The 23,275-nt window shown below is 42.4% G+C and overlaps 2 protein-coding genes across 7 annotated transcripts in view; both read right to left on the reverse strand.

Moving 5' to 3' along the window:
- Window positions 1–516, reverse strand: part of TUB (TUB bipartite transcription factor) — a 136,442-nt gene extending 135,926 nt beyond the window's left edge. The window contains exon 1 of one of the 4 annotated variants that reach the window (XM_085224189.1): window positions 109–516. In XM_085224189.1, the coding sequence (XP_085080315.1) occupies window positions 109–164 (56 nt within the window). In that variant the 5' untranslated portion in view covers window positions 165–516. The remainder of the gene's footprint in view (window positions 1–108) is intronic. The other 3 variants (XM_085224186.1, XM_019615328.3, XM_085224188.1) reach the window with 3 other exon arrangements.
- A 7,936-nt stretch (window positions 517–8,452) lies between these two features.
- Window positions 8,453–23,275, reverse strand: part of RRAS2 (RAS related 2) — a 47,142-nt gene continuing 32,319 nt past the window's right edge. For all 3 annotated transcript variants that reach the window (XM_085224192.1, XM_085224191.1, XM_010710920.2), the window contains exons 2-6: window positions 20,228–20,315; window positions 19,699–19,801; window positions 17,413–17,521; window positions 10,361–10,479; window positions 8,453–9,914 (exon numbers count right to left, since the gene is read on the reverse strand). In XM_085224192.1, coding sequence (XP_085080318.1) covers window positions 9,827–9,914; window positions 10,361–10,479; window positions 17,413–17,521; window positions 19,699–19,801; window positions 20,228–20,315 — 507 coding nt within the window. In that variant the 3' untranslated portion in view covers window positions 8,453–9,826. The remainder of the gene's footprint in view (window positions 9,915–10,360; window positions 10,480–17,412; window positions 17,522–19,698; window positions 19,802–20,227; window positions 20,316–23,275) is intronic.

A 23,275-nucleotide genomic window follows, 5' to 3' on the forward strand; every position in this document is an offset into this window, starting at 1 on the left:
AAGTCTGAGCATCGCTCCGTTCATCCCTATGAGCACACTGAGCTGGAGATAACCCCGGTAGGGCCAAAGCAGTACCCAAACAACAACAAAAATCGGGATAGACGGTACCTGTTGTAACTCCACCTGCTGTAAGACATGGTCCTGTTGCTGCCGACTCCATCCATCTCCGGCTCGCTACGGCACGCCCAGCATCCCCGGCCTCCCGCGGGCACCAGGCAGGGCTCCGCGCTGCTGGCCGGGAGGCAGGCCGGGTGCCGCCGGCCTTGCGCAGTGGGGCCAAAATTCAGCGCCTGCTTCGCGTTGAGTTGTGCGTGCACGGAGCAAACCACTGCCGCGCAGAGGAGGGACGCAGGTAGGGACGGGGAGCTCCCGGGGACGGACCCCGGGATCGCACGATGCTCTCGGCCGCCTGCAGGCAGGAGAGCCTCAGGTAACGGACTGGAGCGGCGGTGCTAAGCGGCTTAAGAGATATTCGGCAGAGCTGCGCTTGCGAGCGGCAGCTTGCACGTCTCCTGCTCCGGCACACGCTTTTTTTTTTTTTTTTTTTATTTATTCTGGTTGCCACAGATACGGGGCCATCGCGCTGACATCAGCCATCTCCCAGCCCGCTGCCGTCCCTGGGTCTTTCCAGCAGGATCCTTCAGGCAGACAGCAATCAGCCTTTTCTCACTCACCACAGCTCCTGCAGCAAAAAACCCCCACCCCTGGAGACCCAACACAGGGCAGCGAGCAGCACTGCGTGGCCCTCTCCTGTGCTCATCCCCAACTGCCTGGTTTTTTTTTATGTGTGATTTTCTCAGAGTCAGATAAGTATTTCCATCCATTTTTACTACTCCATGCTAATATCAAGGCAAACTGATCTAGTGTCTTACCTATCACAGAATGGCCAGGGTTGGAAGGGACCTCAAGGATCATGAATCTCCAACCTCCCTGCCACATGCAGGGCTACCAACCTCCCCATTTAATACCAGACCAGGCTGCCCAGGGCCCCATCCAATCTGGCCTTGAACACCTCCAGGGACAGACCTAGTGGGCAGCAACCCTGCCCACAGCATGGGGTTGGAACTAAATGATCGTTGAGGTCCCTTCCAACACAAGCCATTCTGCGATTCTATGATTGCATGTGGTCGGGATGCCAACATATTGCATTCCACTATTAATGGTTTTGCAGCACCAGAGATAAAGGGGAGCATTCCCCGGGTGCTACAAACAGCCAAGTCCAGAGTGCTTTTCCTTCAAAGCTGCATGGAGGGCAGCAGGCTGAAAGCAATGGCCGCAGCACCACGGTGGAAGGAACCAGTTTCAAACTGAAAGACATTCATAGACATAGGATATACACTTAGTCATTCACTGTTCGGTTCACTGAGTTCGTGTTAAACCCTCTTTCTCCTTAAATTTGCCACAAGTATTTTTATTTCCAGTCTTTATTTTGGGAAGGTGGATGAGTTGAGCCTTTAACCCCTTCCTGGTAGGCTAATAGAACCAGTCTGAGAGTTTTTTCATATCAAACCTTCACTGAGTATTCTTTGGCAGCCAACAGTGAGAGGCTTCTCATTTTATCAGCCACTCTCAGACAGAGCACTGAGCAAGTACTACACTGAGCAAGAGCACTGCCTTGAGAAATTGAAATTACCACACACATTAAACAGGCAACAGAGCTGAGGCAGACAGACCGTGCCCCTGACCTTCCGTGCTGGTGTACACCATGCTGCAAAGAAGTGGAAAACTACCTGCTGAGTCACTGGATGATGCTGAACGTCTTCAACAACAAGTCAAGAAACCCAGCAGAGAACAGCTTCAGGTTGGGTGTTCTTGAAGTAAGATAAGGTGGAAGCACATATTTGGAGCACGGAAAATTTCCCAGCAAAACATTGCGTCCATGACCAATCACCTCCTAAAGGAGATGCCTCTTCCTGCAGCTGCAGATGATGCTCTTTTTGCAGCACAACCAGCAGGTGAGCTCTGAAGGACAGACAGACCACTGTGTCTTTCTAACAGGAAAGGCACTGAGACAAACCCAAAACTTGGATCCGTGTGCCCAGTGGAGGGCTGGGGCTGAGCTCCCCAACACAGGGCTCCAGGCTCTGCCACTCCACACTGCTCTGACTGCTTTCCATCCACAGACAAAGCAGTTCCTCAATAAGATTATGACTCCCTCCACCGCTAATTCGTAGTGACGCAAAGGGATTTGTGCATGCCCTCAGGGCTGCTGTCTGGATGGGACAATGCTCTGAAGGTAGACAGAGCCTAGAGCTACTCAGTCTCTCTTCTGGCACATGTTGGAATTGGGAGCCTCAGTCATTTGTATGCACCATTTCTTGCTTCTGCAGCTAGCAGTGCTTGACCTCAAGCAATACAAGATGCTGTATGTCAGCAGTGACAGCCAAGGGGACACCTCTGTACCCATCTGCTATCTTAAAATGAGTGACAGACACCTGAGAGGAAATGCTACACCATTCCTGGGGGGCTGCAAGGTACACCGTACCCTTAGTTATCCATAAGGAGGCAACACACCACTGGGATGGGCAGAGGAGGCTCCAGAAACCTCACATCTATGTCAGGGACGCCATAAGGCAGTGCCCAAGATAGTACAATATTTTCTATTGGGGAATTAAGGAAGGAGGGGTGCTGCTGTTTGGTTTTTCACATGCCAAAACAAAAGCTCATCAAATTGGGCTTAACAGTTTTATCTGAAAAATTGAGCATTTAGAGTGTTAAGAGCCTCAAACCATTGTATCCAGCATATTTCTGTATTTAATCTTTCTTTCAAAAGGCTAATAGTTCTTCTAAAGATTCCTTACTACAATCATTACAATTTTAGTTTCTTTCCAATATAATAAACAACTTCATCCCACAGTCCCAAAGCACCTTACAGAGGAGTCAGCATCATTAAATCTTACAGAAAGGAAATAGAAGCACTATGACTTTCCCAACAGCCACCAAGAAACAACAGGCAGATGTGTATATACACTGCCTGTCAGCGTCCCACAGAGGACTGCGTGCTGCTTTTACCCATTTATACAGTCCTAATTGCTACAGCAGCCCTGTACTGGCTTGTTAGCTTTTTTCATCCCCTGCTCATTCTGACAGCATCTCAATGTGGGGAATGGCATACAACAAACTTGAGGCTGTGCTGATGGACTGCTATAGAGGCCTTCAGCAATATGTGGAAAAAAAAGAAGCTTGATTCCAGTCTCCATCTGCTGGTTCTGTTTTTGTACTGCATTCTTTCCTCAGGGCTGGTATCTCAGTTATCCAAAAAATTACACCACAAAGTAACCCCTCTGCTGCAACCAACTTCCAAAAGGGATGGCCAAGTGTCTGCAGCACCACACTGCAGCAGTAAGGTTCTACCCAAGGGATGGTCCCAGCCCTCAGCACCGCCTGGCTGAGCACTGTGAGATGCTGAAAGTTCAGATGCTCCTCCAATTCCAGTAGGAATGACGGCATCGGTCCCAGCACAGAGCTTACAGCCAGAAGGTATTTCAAACCTCCACCCTGTGTTATGTGTGTCATTCCCTGTGCTGCTCCTCCAGGGCTCCTCCTGCCTTCGTGATTCAGAAGCAAACAACTGCTAATACTTCCTTTGGCTGTGTTTTCGCACGCAACCACTGACACCCTTACAGATTTCTCTATTACAGACAGCAAACAAATGAGACAGCAAGGCAGACCTGTCTGCAAAGCAGTATGGTAACAAGAACCCTCTATGGCTGCCATGGCAAAACTAGGAAATGGTGGACTGCTCTCTGCTTGCCCTCCAAAGACATTAGAAGTGATAAGATTACAACAGAGCAGCTCACTGCAGAACAAGAGATCAGCAGTGAGAGAGCCCAGCTCGCAGGACTTGGCAGTGATGGATGTCTTGCCAGAAACCAACTTACAAAACCAACCAAGTGTGGAATTAGATGTGGACAGCACTGTGCAGCTAGCTGTCATAATGGGGAATCTGATGATCTGAAGTCAGTTAAGATAAACAAGATAGGTCTATCTTCCTTTTTTTGTTACAGAAGAAGAGCAAGCAGAAAACGAGTTCAGAGAAGAGACTGGTCTAGAGAGGTGAGTACCTTCAGTGTGCAACTTGCACACTAGCAATCTGCAAGACAAAGCTGTGCCAAAACAGTCAGAACATGAGATATTCTCAATTCCCTTTCCCTTCCAGGAAATAAAATGGAATTACAGGAGATTTCAAAAGTGGTGTTAGAAAAGAAGAGAAAGTTACATAAGGAAGCAGTGCTTTTGAAAACATAGTTCTCAAAATGACTCAAAGCTTTTCAAACAAGAGGGATGAGCTTGTAAGTAGAAGCTATCAGTTCATGTTGACAACATACTACTCCATAAATGCATTACAGCACTTCATTATTTTGTAGATACAAAAAAATTATCTTGAGACAGTCTCCAAAGAGAACAGAGAGGGATGAATACCCTTTAAAATGAGACCAAAAACCAGCAGGTGAGGAACATGACATTCTGTGAAGCAATGAGAGATAGGCAGGCTGTACAAGATATTAAAGCACACGTGGACTTGGTGTGAAAACACAAAGTCTGGAAGCAGGAAGGAAAGAAGTATTCAAATTTTGTTCCACTGTCAACGGTTGGTACTGCATTCAGATTTCTCTACTCAAGAGAATGTCAGAACTGGCACCTAGACAACGTGACTGCATTTACATCCCACTAACAGCAATCCTCATTTAGATCCCTCACTTATGCACAGCCTCCCACTGCTCAGATAACTTTCTGGATGCAAACCACATGTGTGGCTGACGACAGTCAAACATTACCAGTTCTGTTTTGCTCCTGCATTCCCAACACAACCAAACTCTGGCAGACTATATAGAAATGAAGACATTGTACTTTAACATGCATTTAGTGCTTTAGATTGCAAACATCCTACCTTCTTTTCATACAAATCTCTTCAGAACTATTTATAAACGCTTCTTCTTTCCCCTAGCCATTCAGACTTCACAGCGTTCACAGAACAAAATACTCTGAAGTGGCACTGACACATGGCCCTCTTTAATCAGAGCTCTACCCTTCGTTATGTTTCCTATATTCCATTCCTATCTTGCCTGTAAGCACAGTAACTCCACACAAAGGGCCCCGTGAGGACATGGCCCCCTCACACCACACACGTGCCTATGGGTGACACCGTGTGGCTGCCAGAGGAAAGCTGCCCGTGTGTTCTCACCTTGCCTTGTTTCAGTAGTGGACTGGATGCACAGTCCCAGATAGGTCTTGAAGGCCAACTTTACCAAAGATTTTAAGGAATATAAGACATTCACATCACTGGCGTAAGTTCGTTCATTTTTATTCATCATGAGGAACGTGGATGCGTTCAGACCATTCACTCTTCAGCAGCCAGGTTCAACTGAAATTAAAACTTGCTGTAATATGGCTTAATTAATGTCTTAATTAATGAGGTGAGGAGCCAAGAGGTTTTAATACTGCCTCTGCTAGAATTTTCAGTGCCTGAACTTTGCAGTGTTAACTTCTCCCTTTCTAAAAAACTTTGTCAGAAGCATTTTTAAAGAACAAAATAATGCATGAAGTACTGTCAATACTGATTAATGAGCACCAAATACTCTACGTACCGCACTTCAGTTCACATGATCCAGTCTAAAAAGTAGCTGTGCAGATTAGAACTTGCATTCCAGCAATAAGATGCATTCAGTTCTGCACACTGCTTGCGGACCGTCTCAGGAATACCACTAATTATATTACACACATTAATCCAATCTAGCTGTGGTGTGAGACATCATTTACTCTTCGCATTCCATCCACAGAAAGCTCTCAAACTCTCCAAAATAGCTGTGGTCTCACTGTAAAAGCCCAGCACATCTACACAAAGCAAGCACAGCACACATTCGCAATGCCATCTCAGGGATTTATGCTCACCCTGTAATTTAGTCTGCTGTCTTTTCAAAATCTGCTGTTTCTCATTTAAAGCAGTTTGCCTTCCCAGCAAAAGATCACTAAGGCAGCCCTACCTTCCCACACCTGCACCTGATGTGCTGCATGCCTGCATTCAGCCTAGAGCATGGGAAAGTACAAGGCTACCAAAATCTATGCCTAAATCAAGCAAACAAATACTTAGCAAGGAAAGAAACTGCTTAGCATATTCCTGAGCTTCTCCAGACACCAAACTTCTAAATAAGTCTGGGTAACTTCAGGCAGTGCTCAGCCTGTAGTGACTGACTTCAGGAATCTTCTGTTTGAAATGAGCTCATTACAGCATCAGGACAAGACAGGGGGGGAACCCCACTCAGCAATGGCTGCAGTCCTGGGTCTTCTATTTCAGCCTCCTGCTTGACAGTCTAACCATGGAGCACTGCTACACAGCCAACAGTAACAATCAGTGTCATCAGGGAGAAGTACAGCAATTTTCCCTTTTTTTTTTTTTTGTGCAGGAAGAGGGAGGGCGTTGCCTATGTACTTTGACTGCAGGACAGTGAGAATTTTTATCAATGAAAAAAGACAAAAAAGCAGAACAACTTTGATGGGAAGATCATCCACTTCATATTCCTACACAGCTTTGCAATTTTGCTGTACTGATTAGCTTTAACCTGCAGCAGTGACTGGCTGGTTGCAGGGAGACAGTCTGTGCAGACGCCCAATGCAGCAGGCTGGAAACAGACTAAGCCAGTCATCCTCTCGTTATTTTTATTTTTCTCTTTCCTGTGCAATCAAGGTAATTTTCTAATTATCATCAGTACCGGCAGATCTACTTCACCAAACAGGCTGTACCACAGAAAGCAGCAGATTTAAGAGGAGGTAATGCAGTACCTCTCGAAATCCACCTCTTCACTTGTACATGTTAGCTAGTACATGAGTACTGATGCAGAGCATTTAAGTCAGAGAAAGTAAATCCATTAATCAAAGCCAGGATACGGAACCAAAACTATCTTACAGGGAAGTGCTCTTCCCCAGTTATGGATGACCAACCTATAAAACTTCACCAATTTTATAAAAAGGCTTTAACCCATATGCAAGTCACTCCTAGTCCTCCAGGCAAGCAACAGTCTCGGGAGCTGCAGATTCTGAAACAAGGAGAGTTATTCTGTGCTTTGAAACGAAGACCAGACCTTCTTCTCTGTGCCCTAGCAGGAACTGGTCATTCATGGATATATTTTAAGCACCCCAAACTCATTAAGCATGAACTTCAACGATTTATGGATGTGGAAACAATTTCAGAAGTGACAACTTTAAGCATTTCTTCTGCCAGGTGAAGGCTCAAAAAGCTCTCCTTTATGTTGTCAGCTGAAATGCTATCCTACAAGTGGCAATGTCAATTCACAAATAATCCAAGCTGTCCAGCTTGGAGCTGCTGTTGTTAACTCTACTGTCAGAAGGCCAACAAGGTCCCCATTGTACTTTGCAAACTCACACCGGGGAGTGAAGCAGCATTTTCCTTCATCACCTTGGAACACAACGACCAGTTGCAACTAACTGCTACCAAGTAGGAATGGCAGGTCAGAAAAGCAGGATCAACTACCACGTTGCCTCAAACTCTCGAGCAAATTTCCATTTCCTCTTCTGATTAGATTGTTGAAGTTTACTGTGTTTATAGGAGCAGGCTGCTTAGCATCAACCACCTCAAAGCAATTTTGCTTTACATACGAGGAAATACAAGGGTGTGGTGCTCTCCACTTTCTCTGTGAATTAGTATTAGAAGACTTACATATGCAGCAGCTTTATTTTAAGATCAATCTCTCATGAGTGAGCTGCCAAAAAAATGAAAAAGATGAAACTTAATAACCATACTTGCACCTCACAGCTTTAGCCTCAATGTGCAAGCTGCAATTTGTTGTCTCAACTCATTCTAATACTACACAGTTAGTGACTCCAGAGAGCTTTTCATATTAGAGACAATAACACATGGTCTTTGCTACAGGCTGTAATTTCTTACATTTGACTTGAAAAATGTAATCCATCTCCCAGATGTACTTTCACCATAACTCCTGCTTTGAATTTTTTACACATTATTCATAAGCAGACTTTTGCTGCCCAGGAACTTTACTTCAAGGGAGGAAGGAAAAGCTACTCACTCTCTCAAACTCAGAATTACACAGCCTGACTGCCTCTGAATTCCTCTGCTCTGCATGGTTCTAGTGTTGCTTCGAGGTCTAATGCTTGGCTGCAGGAAAAGTAACCAGAACTTGTTTCAACACTGCTTTCTCAGCAGACATTGCAGATTTATGGCAGAGCACCTGACAGCACAGCTGGAAGCACAGTGGAATTGTTGAGCAGACCACTGATCACACATTTTAAGTCAAAATAAATATCAGCTTTTACCACCTATCACAATTAAGATGACTTCACTTTCAAGCTTGAAGAAAGTCATGTGGATGTGCACGCTGATCTCCTAATTAGATTCCATCACCTCCTTCATTCCCCCACCCTCCAAAACGAACTAGTTTTAGAAGAGTCAGAAAGAGGCAATATGCTTACCCCCTGATAATGGTTAGATCATCTTTAATTCTAGCACCTGAAGTTATACAAGGGTTTGCTTAATAATCAAGTTTCAAAGAACTGTTGGACACATTCAGTAAGGTGACAACTGTGCAATACCACTCAGTATTTCAATATCAGGGAACATACTCTTGAATTGTTTAAACACAATCCACAGAACTGAAAATTAAACAACCATCCACGGTTTAACTAAACAATCAGTTAAAAGTCTTACAGTTTAATAGTTCACATAATGGTCAGTCTTTAGTAAAGGGTACTGAAGTTGATTAAAACAACACTAGATTTTACTCTATGGGTGCGTTGGGCAGGCACATAATTGGCCGTTCTTGGGTATAACCAGGAGAGTAAGGAGAAGTTTACCACAGTTTGGCAAATCCCACATTTTGTCAGTTAAAAGTGAACTGTGAGAATTAAATACTCATCTTTACATATACACAAGTTATGCTGTGAAAGCATATTTGCTTACAAACATATAAAAATACTTGTTAACTAGTTTGATAAGAAAATAATGTATAAAAGTATATAGCAAAAACATTTAATCATCTCTGACAATGGAAAGATCAAATTCATTTTTATATCACATGAAAAAAAAACAGCTACAATTTTAGTTTTCCTTAATCCCTTACCCAGAAATACAAAGGAAGACAATTTTCTTTTAATCCCCCCCCCAAACAATGATGTGAAATTTCATAAGAAGCTGAAATGCCTCAATCCAGAATGAGCTCAGGTATTTGGCCATATTCTAATAGTAGCAGTAATCCTCCTGTAGCTGTTCTGGATTCAGAAAATAAATACAGTAGACTGTTTTGGCCACTGAAATAAAACTGCAGCATAAATAAGAGATGAAAAATTTTGCTGACAATGAAATTCAGTGTAGGTTTCTTAAGGCTAGCTGAATACTCAAGTCTAATTTAACTGAGGGCAAAAAAGCCAATCCACCCACATTTTTTAAAAGTATTCTCTGTAATTCAATATAGGTCTTTGTAATAGCTAACGAAACATCAGAAGTAAAAATAAATTAATTCACAAGAGACAACTTATGCGTGACTTCAACACCTTGTCCTACACGGTTTTGTTTCATCTCCTTTGCGAATAAAACTCCACAAGGTGCAAGCTCTTAAAGGGAGAGAAGGAAGGAACTGTGGTATTAAAGAAGCAGCCTTAGTGTTTTGTTGTGAAGTCTGCCCCAAGATGACTGAGTCTTCAAGAACTATTCTGCCAGCTTCTTGGACTAAGGCTATTCTGGTGACCACTTTTAGGACATGCACATATAAGGCTAGACCAATACCAGAAGTGATGTAAAATGATGGGAAGAAAAAAATAATAATCTGGCAGTTGATTAGCTTGGTTCTTGGAATTCTCAGAAAATTACACAATGGCAGCCTTTTTTGTCTTTCTCTTTCCGTGTTGGCTCTGGTGAAGGAGGGCACTCTTGTTCTTGAAATTTCCTAGAAACAGATATTTCAAAGTTAATCTCACAGAACCATTTTCAGTTAAACATAGAAACTGTATTTAAATTCTGTGCTTTTACATTTGCATAGGGTATGAACTTAAATAATTTTGAGCACCAGAAGTGAGTGAGTGATAGTACTTTGGTTTTGCTCTTTACAGAAGGCCAATATTCACGTTTATGTTACTGGTTGGCTTCCTGGGTGCTCAGTAAAATCTGAAAGATTAGGGTGATAAAGTTCTCTTTCAAATACACATAATACTCACGTAGATATTTCTACCATTACACAGGAAAAGTTTAGAACACTGGCTGAAGTTCAGAATACTGGCTGAAGTTCACAGCAGGCAGAATTTTTTTCAGCCATCTCCTGCTGCATTTCAATGCATTTGCTCAAGCTATCCATTAATGAAGGGACACTAATTACTTGGACTTCAGTTATCATACCTTATAACTCTGACAAGTTCATGAAAAGCTTGGTCTACATTCAATCTGATCTTTGCTGAGGCTTCCATGTACGTTACTTTAAGTTGTCGTGCTAGCTGCTGACCTTCCTCTTGTGTCACCTGTAAGAGAAATCAATCATTAAGTTAAACCTTGTGCTGGCACAACTGTGTCAGTAGGCATTGCAAATACAGTTTATCAAACAATAATGCTTATCTGGCCACAGACCAGTTTCTACATTGTCCATATAATACAAATGGAAAACAAGTTCTTGTAATACATCTTTTCACATTCAAGTCAAGTCTTTTTATAAACAAAGACCAAACCTACAAGGAATTTCCTCCATTGCAGCTACCTCCCATTCACTTCATTTCTTCATAACAAGACCAAGTTTCCCTTCCTAAGCACACAAGAACCCCCCAAAGCAACTGCCTGAGTCAAGATTTCTGGGGTTACTACAAGAGCTTGGAATGCTGAACTCAACTCTCCCTGGCCCACATAAGTCTAGAGAAAAAATAAGACTACAACTTAAATAAAAAAAGACGTGGGTTAGCTTCTGAATCATTATAAATCTATTTATGACTCATCAAAATATTAAGACAACCGGTTATAAGTGGCTTAAATCACAGGAGGTCTAGATATACATAAGTCTCCCCACTTCAGAGATATTAATGAAACTGTCTGCCTCTCGTCTTCTTGGGAGAAGGAAAGGGAGATCAAGAGGAAATGGTGAGCGTCATAGAGAGCTGGAATAACACTTGAAATGGTGAAGCAAAAGGCAGTAAGCAAGGAGACTTCCGATACAGAAAGGAATAAGTTGGTCACAGTGCAAAACCAAAGGAGATGGCTACATGTTTTTGGATGAACAAAACAGGATAGACGACAAAGGCCATCTCGAGCAGCGCAAGACATTGAAAAAGCCTTCAACAGGAAGTTGCCCCCAGAACAGGGAGGAAAGGACAGCTTTCAGTGATAAAAGGAAGCGCAACAGATCTCACCAAGGCAGCAGCTAGTGGTAGAAGTGTCAAAGATTATATACTGCTTTCACAGAAATATGTCAAACCAGCACGCACAGGGCTGATATAATGAGAACAAAGACCCTGAAGGTTTATTTTTAGTTTGTTTCTGAAAAGACAGTCAGATGCACACTGAGATCAAGAAACTATACAGAAGCAGAAAGAGATGGAAATAGAAGAACATCATTGTGAGCACTCAGCACAGTGCAAGATGCAGAAGTGCTTTGTAACATGCAGAATGCTTTCCTACAGCTACATGCAAGGCCTGAGAGCCCTCTCTCAGCACATCTGACTCCTCTGTCACTGGCACCCCGCTTGCACTGCAGCATAACCCCAACATCATCTATTGTACCCGCACTTTTAACTGCAGGGTACAAAGAATGAATGACTGGGATTTTTCCATTCTCCATTACTACCTGAAAACCAAATGATATTCGAGATTTTTGCTCCATTTTCATCTTCTCCCCCAGCCCCAAATTGTTGAAATGTCCTTATTCTAAAGCTGCATTTTGAGAAACACTCTCAGCTATTTTCTGGCATGTCAATGACATTGCAGAATCCCCCAAAGTTTGTATGGAAACTTTCAGAAACTTTAATGTTTCTTTGTCTCATTCATCAGACAAAAATAAGCTCAAGTACCAACACAACAGTTGCAAAAGTGTTTACTTCTACTTTACTTTTCTTCATTCCTGCACAGCCTACTGTAGCCCCAGGAAGATTAAAGCAAAATTAAACTCAATAGCTATAAAATAAAGCATCCTGAAGAAAAATTGAACCTGGTCTTTAAACCAGTGTCATCACTGTTTTCTTCATTATTGTATCAAAAGCACATTAGAGATACTGAACAAATGTAGCTGTAAGAAACTAACATAATAAAGTGAAACTACACTTTCCCAAAAGTCTGCATATACAACATTACAGATGCAACATTAGAGTCCTTGTTGTTTTTGCTAGAACATCTGTAACTGCTTAATTTCAAAATAATCTTATTGTCGTTTTATCTAATTTTACCAGAATGCTGTGAAGCAGCTTGCAGTCAATGCAAGCAACCTCAACAAAATCAATTTAGATTTGTGTTTGTTTGTTTTGGGCACGCTATGGAAGCATTCGCAGTGCTCAAGCAGTAAATTAGAGGCCAGAGCATACAGGATCTGCTTTCAAAGCTGAGGAAATTGCTGGAAAAGCAAACATAGAAATTGTAGAAATCAAAAATATGACTTTACACTCTCATGTTCTCCATACTCCCTGCTTAGACATAACAACCATGATAGACTTTTCAGTAAGGAAGATAAGAGGGATTAAAGGACAGTAGCAAAATCAAAATTACATTTTTTTTTTTTTTTTTGTCAAGGAACACTCAAATTTATGTTCCCAGAACAGAATTTCTGATAGACTGGGTGTGTTGGTTCTGCATTGACAATCTTTGTGTCAATAAGCTTAATTCTGAATATGAATGGGCATCCCCTGCAATGCTTATCCTTTGTTTTAGGTATTTTACTACTTGCTTTCAGATACTGTTGGCAGAAGTTACTCAGATAAAATACTATAATGGATGTAAACAAGCAAGTCAAACATGGAAAAACTTATCCCCCAACTCCTTATGTAACAGCATTCTTACTGAATCAGTTTCCATTTCAACACGCGCATGAGTCCTGCAAACAGATCTCAGACTGCCCTCCCTCTACATTATTGTATCTGAGAATTGTTAGAAATAGACTTCTTTCTGACATTTCTACTCTTTCCTCCACCTAAAGGACTTCTACAATGCTGCCTGACTTAACACTGCCTGCATACCTTCTCCCTGTACTTGCAAAGACTAAGGGCAATGTTGGACTGGTGTCAGTACACGACAGTGATTCCTCTCCCAAGAGAGCCCCAAGAAACCCTTTGGCACACACAATCTGGTTATAAAGCAATGACACCTAATCAAAGACCAGCTTGCTGTATTCAATTACTGCATCAGATGTTTGATTTCTTGGTATTTATAGAGGTCAAAAAGCAAGCAAGCCATGGCAAAACCGGAAGGTACAATCCTTCTGTGAGATCAGAGACACCATTGCACCTGGCCACTGATAGACATCTCAGGCCAAGCCAGTCATGCATCAGCAAAAGCAAGCTATGAACTACTGTTTGCTAGTATCCAGGCTCATGCAGAGAAAGATCCAACCACAGGACTACCTGCCAGGCACCACTGGCTTTGCTGATCATCTGTCTAGGCACAGAATAAAGACAAGACAACCTCTCCTTAAAGTCTTGTTTTAAACGCATTCAGCAATATAGGAAGCCAACACCAGATCATTGTATTAGATCAGTAACAATGTAAAATCTGAAATGTGTTGAATGAAACTCAAGCATTTTCCTGTTGCAACTTGGATTTTCCTTGAAACCCTGCCATCTGGGGAATGAGCACACTTGACCCAATTTAAGCCAGCAGTTATCTTCAAAAAGTCACACACACTGCACTGACAAGCCTGCTCCCCTGTTGGCAGCACTTATTGTTATACAGGCAGCTCTGCCTTACTGCAGGAGCATCCAATGCTGTCTGTGGCGTGCAGAATTAAACCACTTAAGATAGAGTACTACATGGCACTGACTTCAAGGGAAGAGCAGAAATGTCTCTAACCCATGACTGATGAGGGAATCTGGAAATATCGGTAATTTTATTCTCACCGTATAAAAAAATTGTAAAGATTAATGCCTGCTCCTCCTCTAATAAATCAGCTTTCTTTGTCAGCCAAATGGGTGGATATTGAGGACTTCACCTCCTGTGCTACACAGGAGACAAAACAACAAGTCCTCTTAATTCAATTCAGTTATAGCTATTACTGTAGTAAACTATTGTTTCAAACTTCCTATTTCATTTATTATCTTACAAGAACACTTGAGTCAACCTACTTCTATTACAGCTGCTATCTTAAGCTATACCTTCAGCATGCCACTGAGGTTTCATCAAGATCATACTAGAGCCTGTACACTTCTGCAGAACCGTGCAGTTCACATATTTCCTGAGCAGCAGTCAGCACTCCGTCAGGATTGTTAGTTATTTGCTCCCAAATTTGTGGTATCATGATGATAGCACTCTGTCTGAACTACACAATTCACCTCCTTGCATGGGGGTGTAGTCAGACCCTTGAGACATCCTAAACATCTTCATACACATTTAACTCTCTCCAGGTGCAGAGAAATCTGTGTTAATTGCAATAAGCATCACGAGTTGACCAAAACACAAGCTAAATGACTTCCTTTAACTTAGTTTTACATTCTCAGAGCACACTTTGTTAGCTCACTACTTGCCTTCTGTCTTCAAGAAAAAGGTAGATGATGATCACAGGCAGTCTGGTTCTAAAAATTCATCTTTCTGAATCTCTGAAAGCACTGCTGGCAGAAGGCCAGTACTTCTCTGCATGCCCACAAGCTACTGCCCAGAGCAACCTCCCACACCACAGGGCTCAGGAGGGGGGGGGGAGAGCTCTGCCTTGTCTACCGCCCCTCCCTCATGCTGCCTGTGTAGCCAGCCTGCAGCAGGCTGGAGTTCTCCATACTTGGGAAGACGCAGTGGCAGGACTTGCTTTCAGCCAGGTCAGCAAGCTGAGCCAGTGCGCTGAATGGATGCCGGCAGCCTGAGCTCACGTGATGGAGCGGAGGCTCTGGCTGCTGTTTAACATCCAGCTGATAACATCTCACTGCTAACTGCTGCCAAAAGGCGAGGTCTCACTTTCTTTCCCCCACCCCAACTCCTCCCTGCTCTGCTCAGAGCCACAGTCCCACCCCTTCCCATGCTTCAAGCTCTGGCACTCGCTCCATCTCTCCATGAGCTGATTTCATTTGCACACGTATCAGAGCCCTTCCAGCTTGTCTGTTTTTCTCCCTGTCTAAAGAGATGATTCAGCTTGCAGAGTGCCTTGGGTGAGTGCTAACACCAACACAGGAAAGAGCACAAATGTCAAGTCAAGAAGGAGGGAAGCCCCTCCCTTCTGAGGAACTATTAAATCACCTCAGCATCCCCAAATCACTCCTCTGGGCTGACCTAAAGGCAGAGCCCCATGACATGACAGAGAAAGGGGCATAGAAGAGTTAAAAACACACAGCTAGCTGTTTCAGCAAACCTGCAAGTGCTACAGATTAATGAGGATTAAGTCCTGACCTAGGACAAAAGTGACAAACCTACCAATGTGCACGTAAATGATGTGCGTGGCAGTACTAGGAGTTATGCTTCCCCGCATCTAAGACCAATTAATGAAGCCATGAAAACAACAATAATAATGCTTCTGGTGATACATGCTTTTGTGTTCAGATGTAGGAAGAGATCTGCAAAGTTGGGCACTGTGGAAGCAGCTGCTTTGAATTGCTTTCTGTAAAAGAAGCTAGTCATCGAGTATGGAGCTTCTCCTCTTTTAAAGGAGAAGCTGATAAGTTATAGGCTGTCTAGTAACATTAGGAGGATAGAGGAGATCAAAATATTTCTAGGAATGATCTCCAGGATTACTATTTACATTTACAGGTATCCTCTGAAAATGTGGGTTGACAGATTATTTCCCTCTCAAAGTATTTAGAAGTTTGTCATTCAGCTGTTTTAGTTTTCAAAAGAGCTCAGTTTTACCTACACAGTTTAATGCACAGCTGTTGTTGAGTGAAGTGCCTCATGTTCCAGGACATGCAAGGCTAAATCCAGCAATTCTGATGGGGGTACGATGATAACTGAAGTGGGAACACATTCCACTTCTGTCTCAGGGACAGGGTCTACATAGCTCTGTGCATGTGTGAACATATGAATTTACTTCTGATGAGACTGCACAGAGCTTCTGTTAAAAAAGTTCTTTCATGACAGAACATCCCATTTTGGAAGGGATACACAAGGATCAGAGTCCAACTCCAACTTTTGAGACACCATCTTTCAGCATCAGTCTTAAGTTTTGTAATGACCTTCCTATACTCAGTCCTGGACAGATAGGGTGTGACAATCAAGGGAGGGTATTTAACAGGAACTTCTTCTTGAACTCCATGGCTTCAAGTGCTCTTCAAGAAAAATCTTTCAACAATTGTGTATTAAACTACTAAGATACTAACATGTTTCAAGTCAAATGTTTCCATGTTAAGAACCAAGCCATTGGTTCTTAACACAGGCAATATTTTATTTAGCAAAGAGTAATATTTATGTAAACACTCACAGACTAAAGACAGGTAAACAAATCTGAGAATCTTAGCATTTAAGCTGTTCTCTCCTTGTTAATCTTTTAAAATAGGGAAATCTCAGCAGCTTTTAGTTTACTTTCAGGTAAAAATCGATCATGTTTGCTACCAAAGCTTTAAGAGTCATCTCACTGTCTCAGGAGAAAATACAAATTCTGAAATAAGTTGAATGACAGAAGTTTGACACCTCCTCCTCCTGCTGGTTTAGTACAATTATTCCCATTTCAGTTCAAACCATCAATTTGATTTATGAAAACCAAGAGTAAATAAAGAAAATCCATCTAATCCATTTAATCAAATCTTTTAAGCTCTCTTACAACTAGAAGTGAGGCTGAAATTTACTGATTCCAAAATTTTAAGGTACTCAAATAGGAAGACACTGTATTACTATAGTTTCAGCTTCCAAAGCTTTGAGTCAGTTATGCAGAAGACAAGTGGTCAAATGGAAAGAGACGAATGGCTACTCATTCATATGAAACACAGCAGTGAGCAGTAACAGCAACAGCAGTGCTGGAATGTGCTCTGCTTGGCACAGTGCACAGTGGTGAGTAACAGATAGGAAGAATGACATACATTCATGCCTGAGCCATGACAAAGCTCTCAACCTCTGTATGTGAATAGATTTGGTCTAACATCACTCATGAGTCACATCTGCTGCATGTGGAACGCCATCCTACTTCAAAGATTCAAGTACAGTTCCTGAGTACAGTTGTTTCTTGCATTACAGTTAGCTAATATGGTATCTTTTTTTTTTTTTCCATTTGTTTCTTGTTCCCACTCTATTATCATGAGAAAAAATAGTGAAGTTTCCCTAAGAGAGCTAGCAGTAACTAGTAAGAAATTAATTACCTGTCTTTGGTGGTCCAGATCTGCTTTATTACCAACTAGAATCATAGGAAACTCATCACGATCTTTCACTCTAAGAATTTGTCGTTGAAACTTATAGATTTCTTCAAAACTGTAAAAGAAAAATAGAGCATCAGTGTACGAATTCATAGATTCTCAGGCTCTGCACAAGTTCAGGAATGGTGAATCACCTACTGGGACTTGCCCTGCCATGCCACACGAGCACAGACAGCTGCAGGCGCTCCATCAAAGAGTCCGCTGTCACAGCATGACGGGACAGAGAATCGTGCAGTACTCAAACTAAAAAAATCCTGACTCAAGCTGGCAGCAGAGAGGAATGGACTTCATTTGGGCCACAGGTGAAGCAAAACACTGTCCCACTTTATAGGGACCAGGATCCAACCAGTTGAATAGAATCAGGCAACCATAGCTCAATCTACAAACGCGGATTTTGGAGTTCAACTCTACCTAGAGTATTCAAAACGCAGTCTGGAAACACCTGTGATCAATATTTCAGCCAGTAACCTCCACAGCTACATCCAGGAATTTGGTAGGGAGATTGGGAGGGAAGGAAAAAACAGGAAGGCTAAATGAACAGAAAGCTTCTGAAGTCACCAAGTGTCTTATTTGGTAGTAATGCTTTTTAGACAGAAATATTCCAGTAATGCAATATATTAATGCAGCTAATTCTGACCTAAACATTGATTTTTGAAGAGAAAAAAATACATCATTTTCAGTTAAAGCTTCATCATTTGCACATAGAGCTTCAGCACTGATGCTGGTAAACAGTCAAGTTTTCTTTAGCTCAGAGACATCCCAACCCATATAATTAATTCCAGGTATATAATCTGAAGCTATTTACAATTACATTTTGGTAGAAAATTTACATAGGCAGATATGACAATACAGTACATCTCAGCCTACTAAAGCAATTATGAGAGGAAACGTGAAGCAGGAAGAAGGAATGCCACTAGGCATACTTGGACTGCCATTGTTAATATCCCACTTAGATATCTGTAGCAACTGGAGAAAACTGGTGAAAGTTAGCAACTAATTCACACAGAGCTCATGGTTCAGAATGTCTCATCCATACAAGACAAGACACCTCTAGCAGATGCTTCACAGACAGGCAAGGCAAGTCTTGAATGAAATGGATATCAGAACAAAAACAAGAACTGCTCCTCATCAGTCTCGTAAGGATTTTAGAGGGAAAAGTAATATGCAGTTTTAACATGACAAGACCTGCTTAAGATCAAGGCACATATTTAGCCAAAAGAGCAAGCAAGAACTTAAGATTTCCAGACAAGCCAAGGAGTTCACATGGTGATTTTAGAAGTGCACAGTCCCCTGCTACAGAAATATTTATGTTAAGACAAGTGTTCAGTATATCTTAAAACCAGACAAGTATCTCTGACAGGAGAGTAAAGTCTCTACTGACAGTATATCAAGATGAATCTGTACTTCTGCAGCTTTCATAAGGGAAGTGTGTACGTTCCATAGAATACTTATTTTAATTCTCATTATAGAGAGATTTTTTCTAATATAATCAGAAGTTATTAGGGTTCATGCTGACTCTGCAAGGAAAATAATATTGCAAAGAATTTTTCCCACTCATTTTATTACTCTTCTGTTATAACTCAAAGTAAATGTGATAGCTCCCTGCCCACTTCTCCTTTACCTCTACATATCTAGCTAGATCCATGGAAGATTATTATAGTGAAAACAGTGACTGCTTATACACAGCAGTTTCCTACTCTTACAATGATGGGAAGCTACCTGACCAAGCTCTCAGCTGCCAAAAGACTTGTATTTCATCTCAGCTCTACAGGTATGCCAGGCTCCAGTCAATTCATGGGAATAGGCAGTGAGCACCTGCCTGCAGAAGCACAGAGACACAGTCTGAGCTGGATGTCTCTTCCCAGAAACCCACAGAGCCAGCCACTGGATGTCAACAAGCACATAGCAAGGAGATATTTCTTAGGAACTGGGACGTAATAGCACGTTGCCCTTACTGCAAGTCTGTCACCTGCAAGATATACTGGGCTATAACGGAACATTTGAACAGAGTTGGCTGTGCCTCCTTATGCTCAGGTCACCTACTCAAAGTGACAGACCCTTTCAGTTCATCAATTTGCTTCAAAGGGTTTTCAGTGCAGAAGGCATTTTACACTGCAGAACATTAGAGGTTTGTTTTCCCAATGAAGGATGAGGAGCAGCAATTTAAGACTAGTCACAGATATAAAGATGGAATATTTTTTGTTGATTTAACTTGATTGACATCAGGCTTACCTTCCTCTATCAGTGACTGAGAAAACCAGGAGAAAACCCTCTCCTGTCCTCATGTACTGTTCACGCATGGCTCCAAATTCTTCTTGTCCGGCTGTATCCAGAACTGAACATGAGCAAAACATTAATTACTACATTTCAAGTTTTAATAACATAAACCAAAAGTAAAAATCCTCCGTGACAGGATACTACAAGAGCCTCTCACAAAAACAGTAGAGCAGAAATTACTTCTACACAGATTCTACTGGATTTTTTACTAAGGTTCACAACATATCCTGGGACTGATTGAACAATTCAAGACCAACCAAACTAAAAGACAGAGTCTAATGAACTTTCACTAATTTGGGTCCAGCTGATGCAGCTCTAAAACATATAGAGAGACAGGAGGGTGGTGTTGGGATGGGTGCTGTTTTGCCCTTGAAGAAATCACTGTCAAAGGGGAACTGAAACTTTTGAAACAAAATAAATAGATGGCATGTGGAAGAGATAGCACATGACAGCCAAGTGATGCAGTTTTTATTCTACTACTTACTGTCCAAGCGCGCAGCTCTTTCATCTATCACACATTGTTTGGTGTAGGAGTCTTCGATTGTAGGGTCATAATCCGTAACAAAATAGGACTGTCAGGGGGAAAAAAAAGTGTAAGAAATACATGCAGGACACTAAGATTTTGAAGCCCCATGGTTTAGTGAAGGAGAACAGATTAATATCCACATACAATAGTTTGTACTCAAAAACATAGCCTTTCTATTCCTCGTGAATTATAGAAATTACTAGCGGAGTTATCAAAATTGATGGATTAATACAGGAATTCTGGCTTCTGGCAATAATGCCTTGTATTTCCCAGCAGGAATTCCTAGAAGTCAGAAGTCTCTCAGGACTTTTTGAGCCTCCAGGAACTGCTGTGTCTCTCTGAATGTGTGACAGGGTTCAGATATTTCTGGCACCTCCTGCACATTTCCAGGATTCTGCCTCCCCAGTCCCTGAGTAATTTCTAGGAAGCACTAGGATTTTCCCAGTAATTCCTAGAATCCTTTACCGTTTTTGTAGCAATGACTCCACGCAGAACAAGTGGTTGAACACCATCAAATTCCTTCCCCTCGATACCACCACTGGTGATGCGCACTGCCCCAGCTGCTCAGACACCTGGATAAGCGTTACAGCAACTGGAGAAGCACTTTTTACACATGCTACTCACTTCTGTAAGCCAGGAAGGAAATCGGAATGCTTTAAAGCCACACATTGGTTGTCATGAGGAAGGGAAAAAAAGGTGGGGGGCTGTCCTTGCATCAATGGGGTATCACAAAAAATAAGGTATATGCCTCGCTTACTTCAACATCAGAAGTTCACAGAAACATCTTCCCCGTCACATAAATTCAAGGATACCAACAAGAAACTATTGCACTCAGCATCCGTGCCCTAAACTTAATGAAGTTTGCAGATGGCGCAGTCAGAAAATAGGAAAAAAACAACTAAAATAACTGAACTTACAGCACCAGCCCAACAACCTTCTTCAGACATATCTCCATCAGCACAGAATATGGTTAAAACTCTCCTGTGACACTGAGCTGCTGCTGCCCTACATGGGAGGGACACATCATTTGTTGTGATGCACTTTCCCAGCTGGTTATACTCTTTGCACTGCAGCCTGGCCATTTTGCACTTGGCTACAGGAAGGGTGCATACAGGTTGCTGCAGAGCTATTCATTTAGCTCTGGCACCACTCTGAAAGCTGCTGATCCCCAAACCAGAGATGTTAAACAACTCCACACATCTCCTTTGCATTTGATAAGGCATCAGTAATCTGTCCTCCACTTCTGCACCTTTCCCATTCCCTTCCTTCTTTCCAGCTTCTCTTTTTTAAATATGAGAGCCACAAAGTGCAAGCGTCAGACTAACCACACATACATGGGATGCTGTTCCACCCTCAGATGGGGAATAAATTGTCCCAGTCCAACATCAGTATCATCTCAAATTCAGATGGAGCTCTGCTCACCCATTTAGCAAGCCTCATATGGGCAAATTCTTCCCACACTGGGAAGTACACTGCTAAGTTTGCTGTCACAGCCACTCTAGGAGAGACGTGCAAAGCAGTTAGTGCCGTGGTTTACCTGCAGGCAGTGGACAAAGCTAACATGCCTGGAATAGCTCCTGGTTTTGAAGAAGTCTTCCTAAATTGCACTGGGACTAGTTGCCACAGGGAGCATTAACCACAGCTCACAGCCTTGTTCAGTCAGGACTGATTTAAGAACGTCAGACGTAGCAGATACAGTATGCATCAATCTGAGCAGAAATGGACCTTACTGCTGCCACTCAGCCAGCATTTAAAGTACTAAGAGATGACACAGCACAGCCTGAAGTACTCCAAGAGGTGGCACCCTTACCTCCGAAGGCTGCTCTGCACTAGCATATCCAAAGAGCCCAAGACTTGAGTGTTTTTGTAGAGGTAGTCATAGAGTTTGCTATAGAAATGCTTAAAGGACTAACAGCAGCACCAACACATGTAAACCACCACGAGCCTATGGGTTTTGTGCTAATGCTGAGTCCGGGCAGATTTGCTCAGCAACGCTGTGCCATGCCAGGCTTACCTACTGCATGAAAGCTGTACATATAAGCCCTCATGCTCCACAACAGTTTCTCTGCTAAACTATAAGACAGCAGAAATAGAGTGCCCTGGATGCTGGCTGGTACAAACCATGCAGGAGTACTCTCTTGTGGTACTGCAATTGGTCACCCTACAGGGACACGTTTGCCCTATCTCCCCTTCCAAAAGTGACAGTTTTTCATGATGAACTTGAGGAGCTGAGCCTCATTCAATCAGTTTTGCTCTGGTTGGCTACTGGCAGTAAATAATTAGAAGAAACTTTGTGAAGATAGTAAGCAAACATGATCTTCTGTTACACCGCTCCTTTCATCACTAATGAAATCAAGACTTCTTCCATCCACTTCCTAGAAGGGAAATGAGAAGCCAAGTCCAGCTGTTTCATCAACCATACAGTTTACCCAAAATATTACGCAAGAAATTTTCTAGATTTCCTCTTTCTAAGACTGCTGAGGCAATCCTGTTCCAAGATGACAAAACCTACTGAGGATACAAGCCTTTTTGCAAAGAGAAAAAAAAAGTAATCTCTAGAACAGCTACAGGTTGGATATTAGGAAATACGTCTCCCAGAGCTGGCAGGAGCTGGAACAGGCTGACCAGGGAGATGTCCCTGGAGGTGTTCAAGAAACATTTAGATATTGTACTGAGGGACATGGTTTAATGGGAAATATTGGTGGTAGGTGGATGATTGGACTGGATGATCTTAGAGGCCTTTTCCAACTTTAGTGATTCTACGATCCCTTGCAATGGGGCAACTCACCCCCACCTATACATAAACTTACCATCACCATCCTAAAACGTGTTTCAAACACACAGAACTGTAATGTTTGGAAGGGACCTTTGGAGATCATTGAGTCCAACCCCTCACTAAAGCATGTTCCCTACAGCAGGTCACATAGGAAAGCATTCTTCTCTGCAGAGCTCCTCTCCAGCAGGTCAGCCCCTAACCTGTACTGATACATGCAGTTATTTCCCCCT

Source organism: Meleagris gallopavo, chromosome 5 (assembly GCF_905368555.1).
Source record: "Meleagris gallopavo chromosome 5, MGAL_WU_HG_1.1, whole genome shotgun sequence".
NCBI lineage: Eukaryota > Metazoa > Chordata > Aves > Galliformes > Phasianidae > Meleagris > Meleagris gallopavo.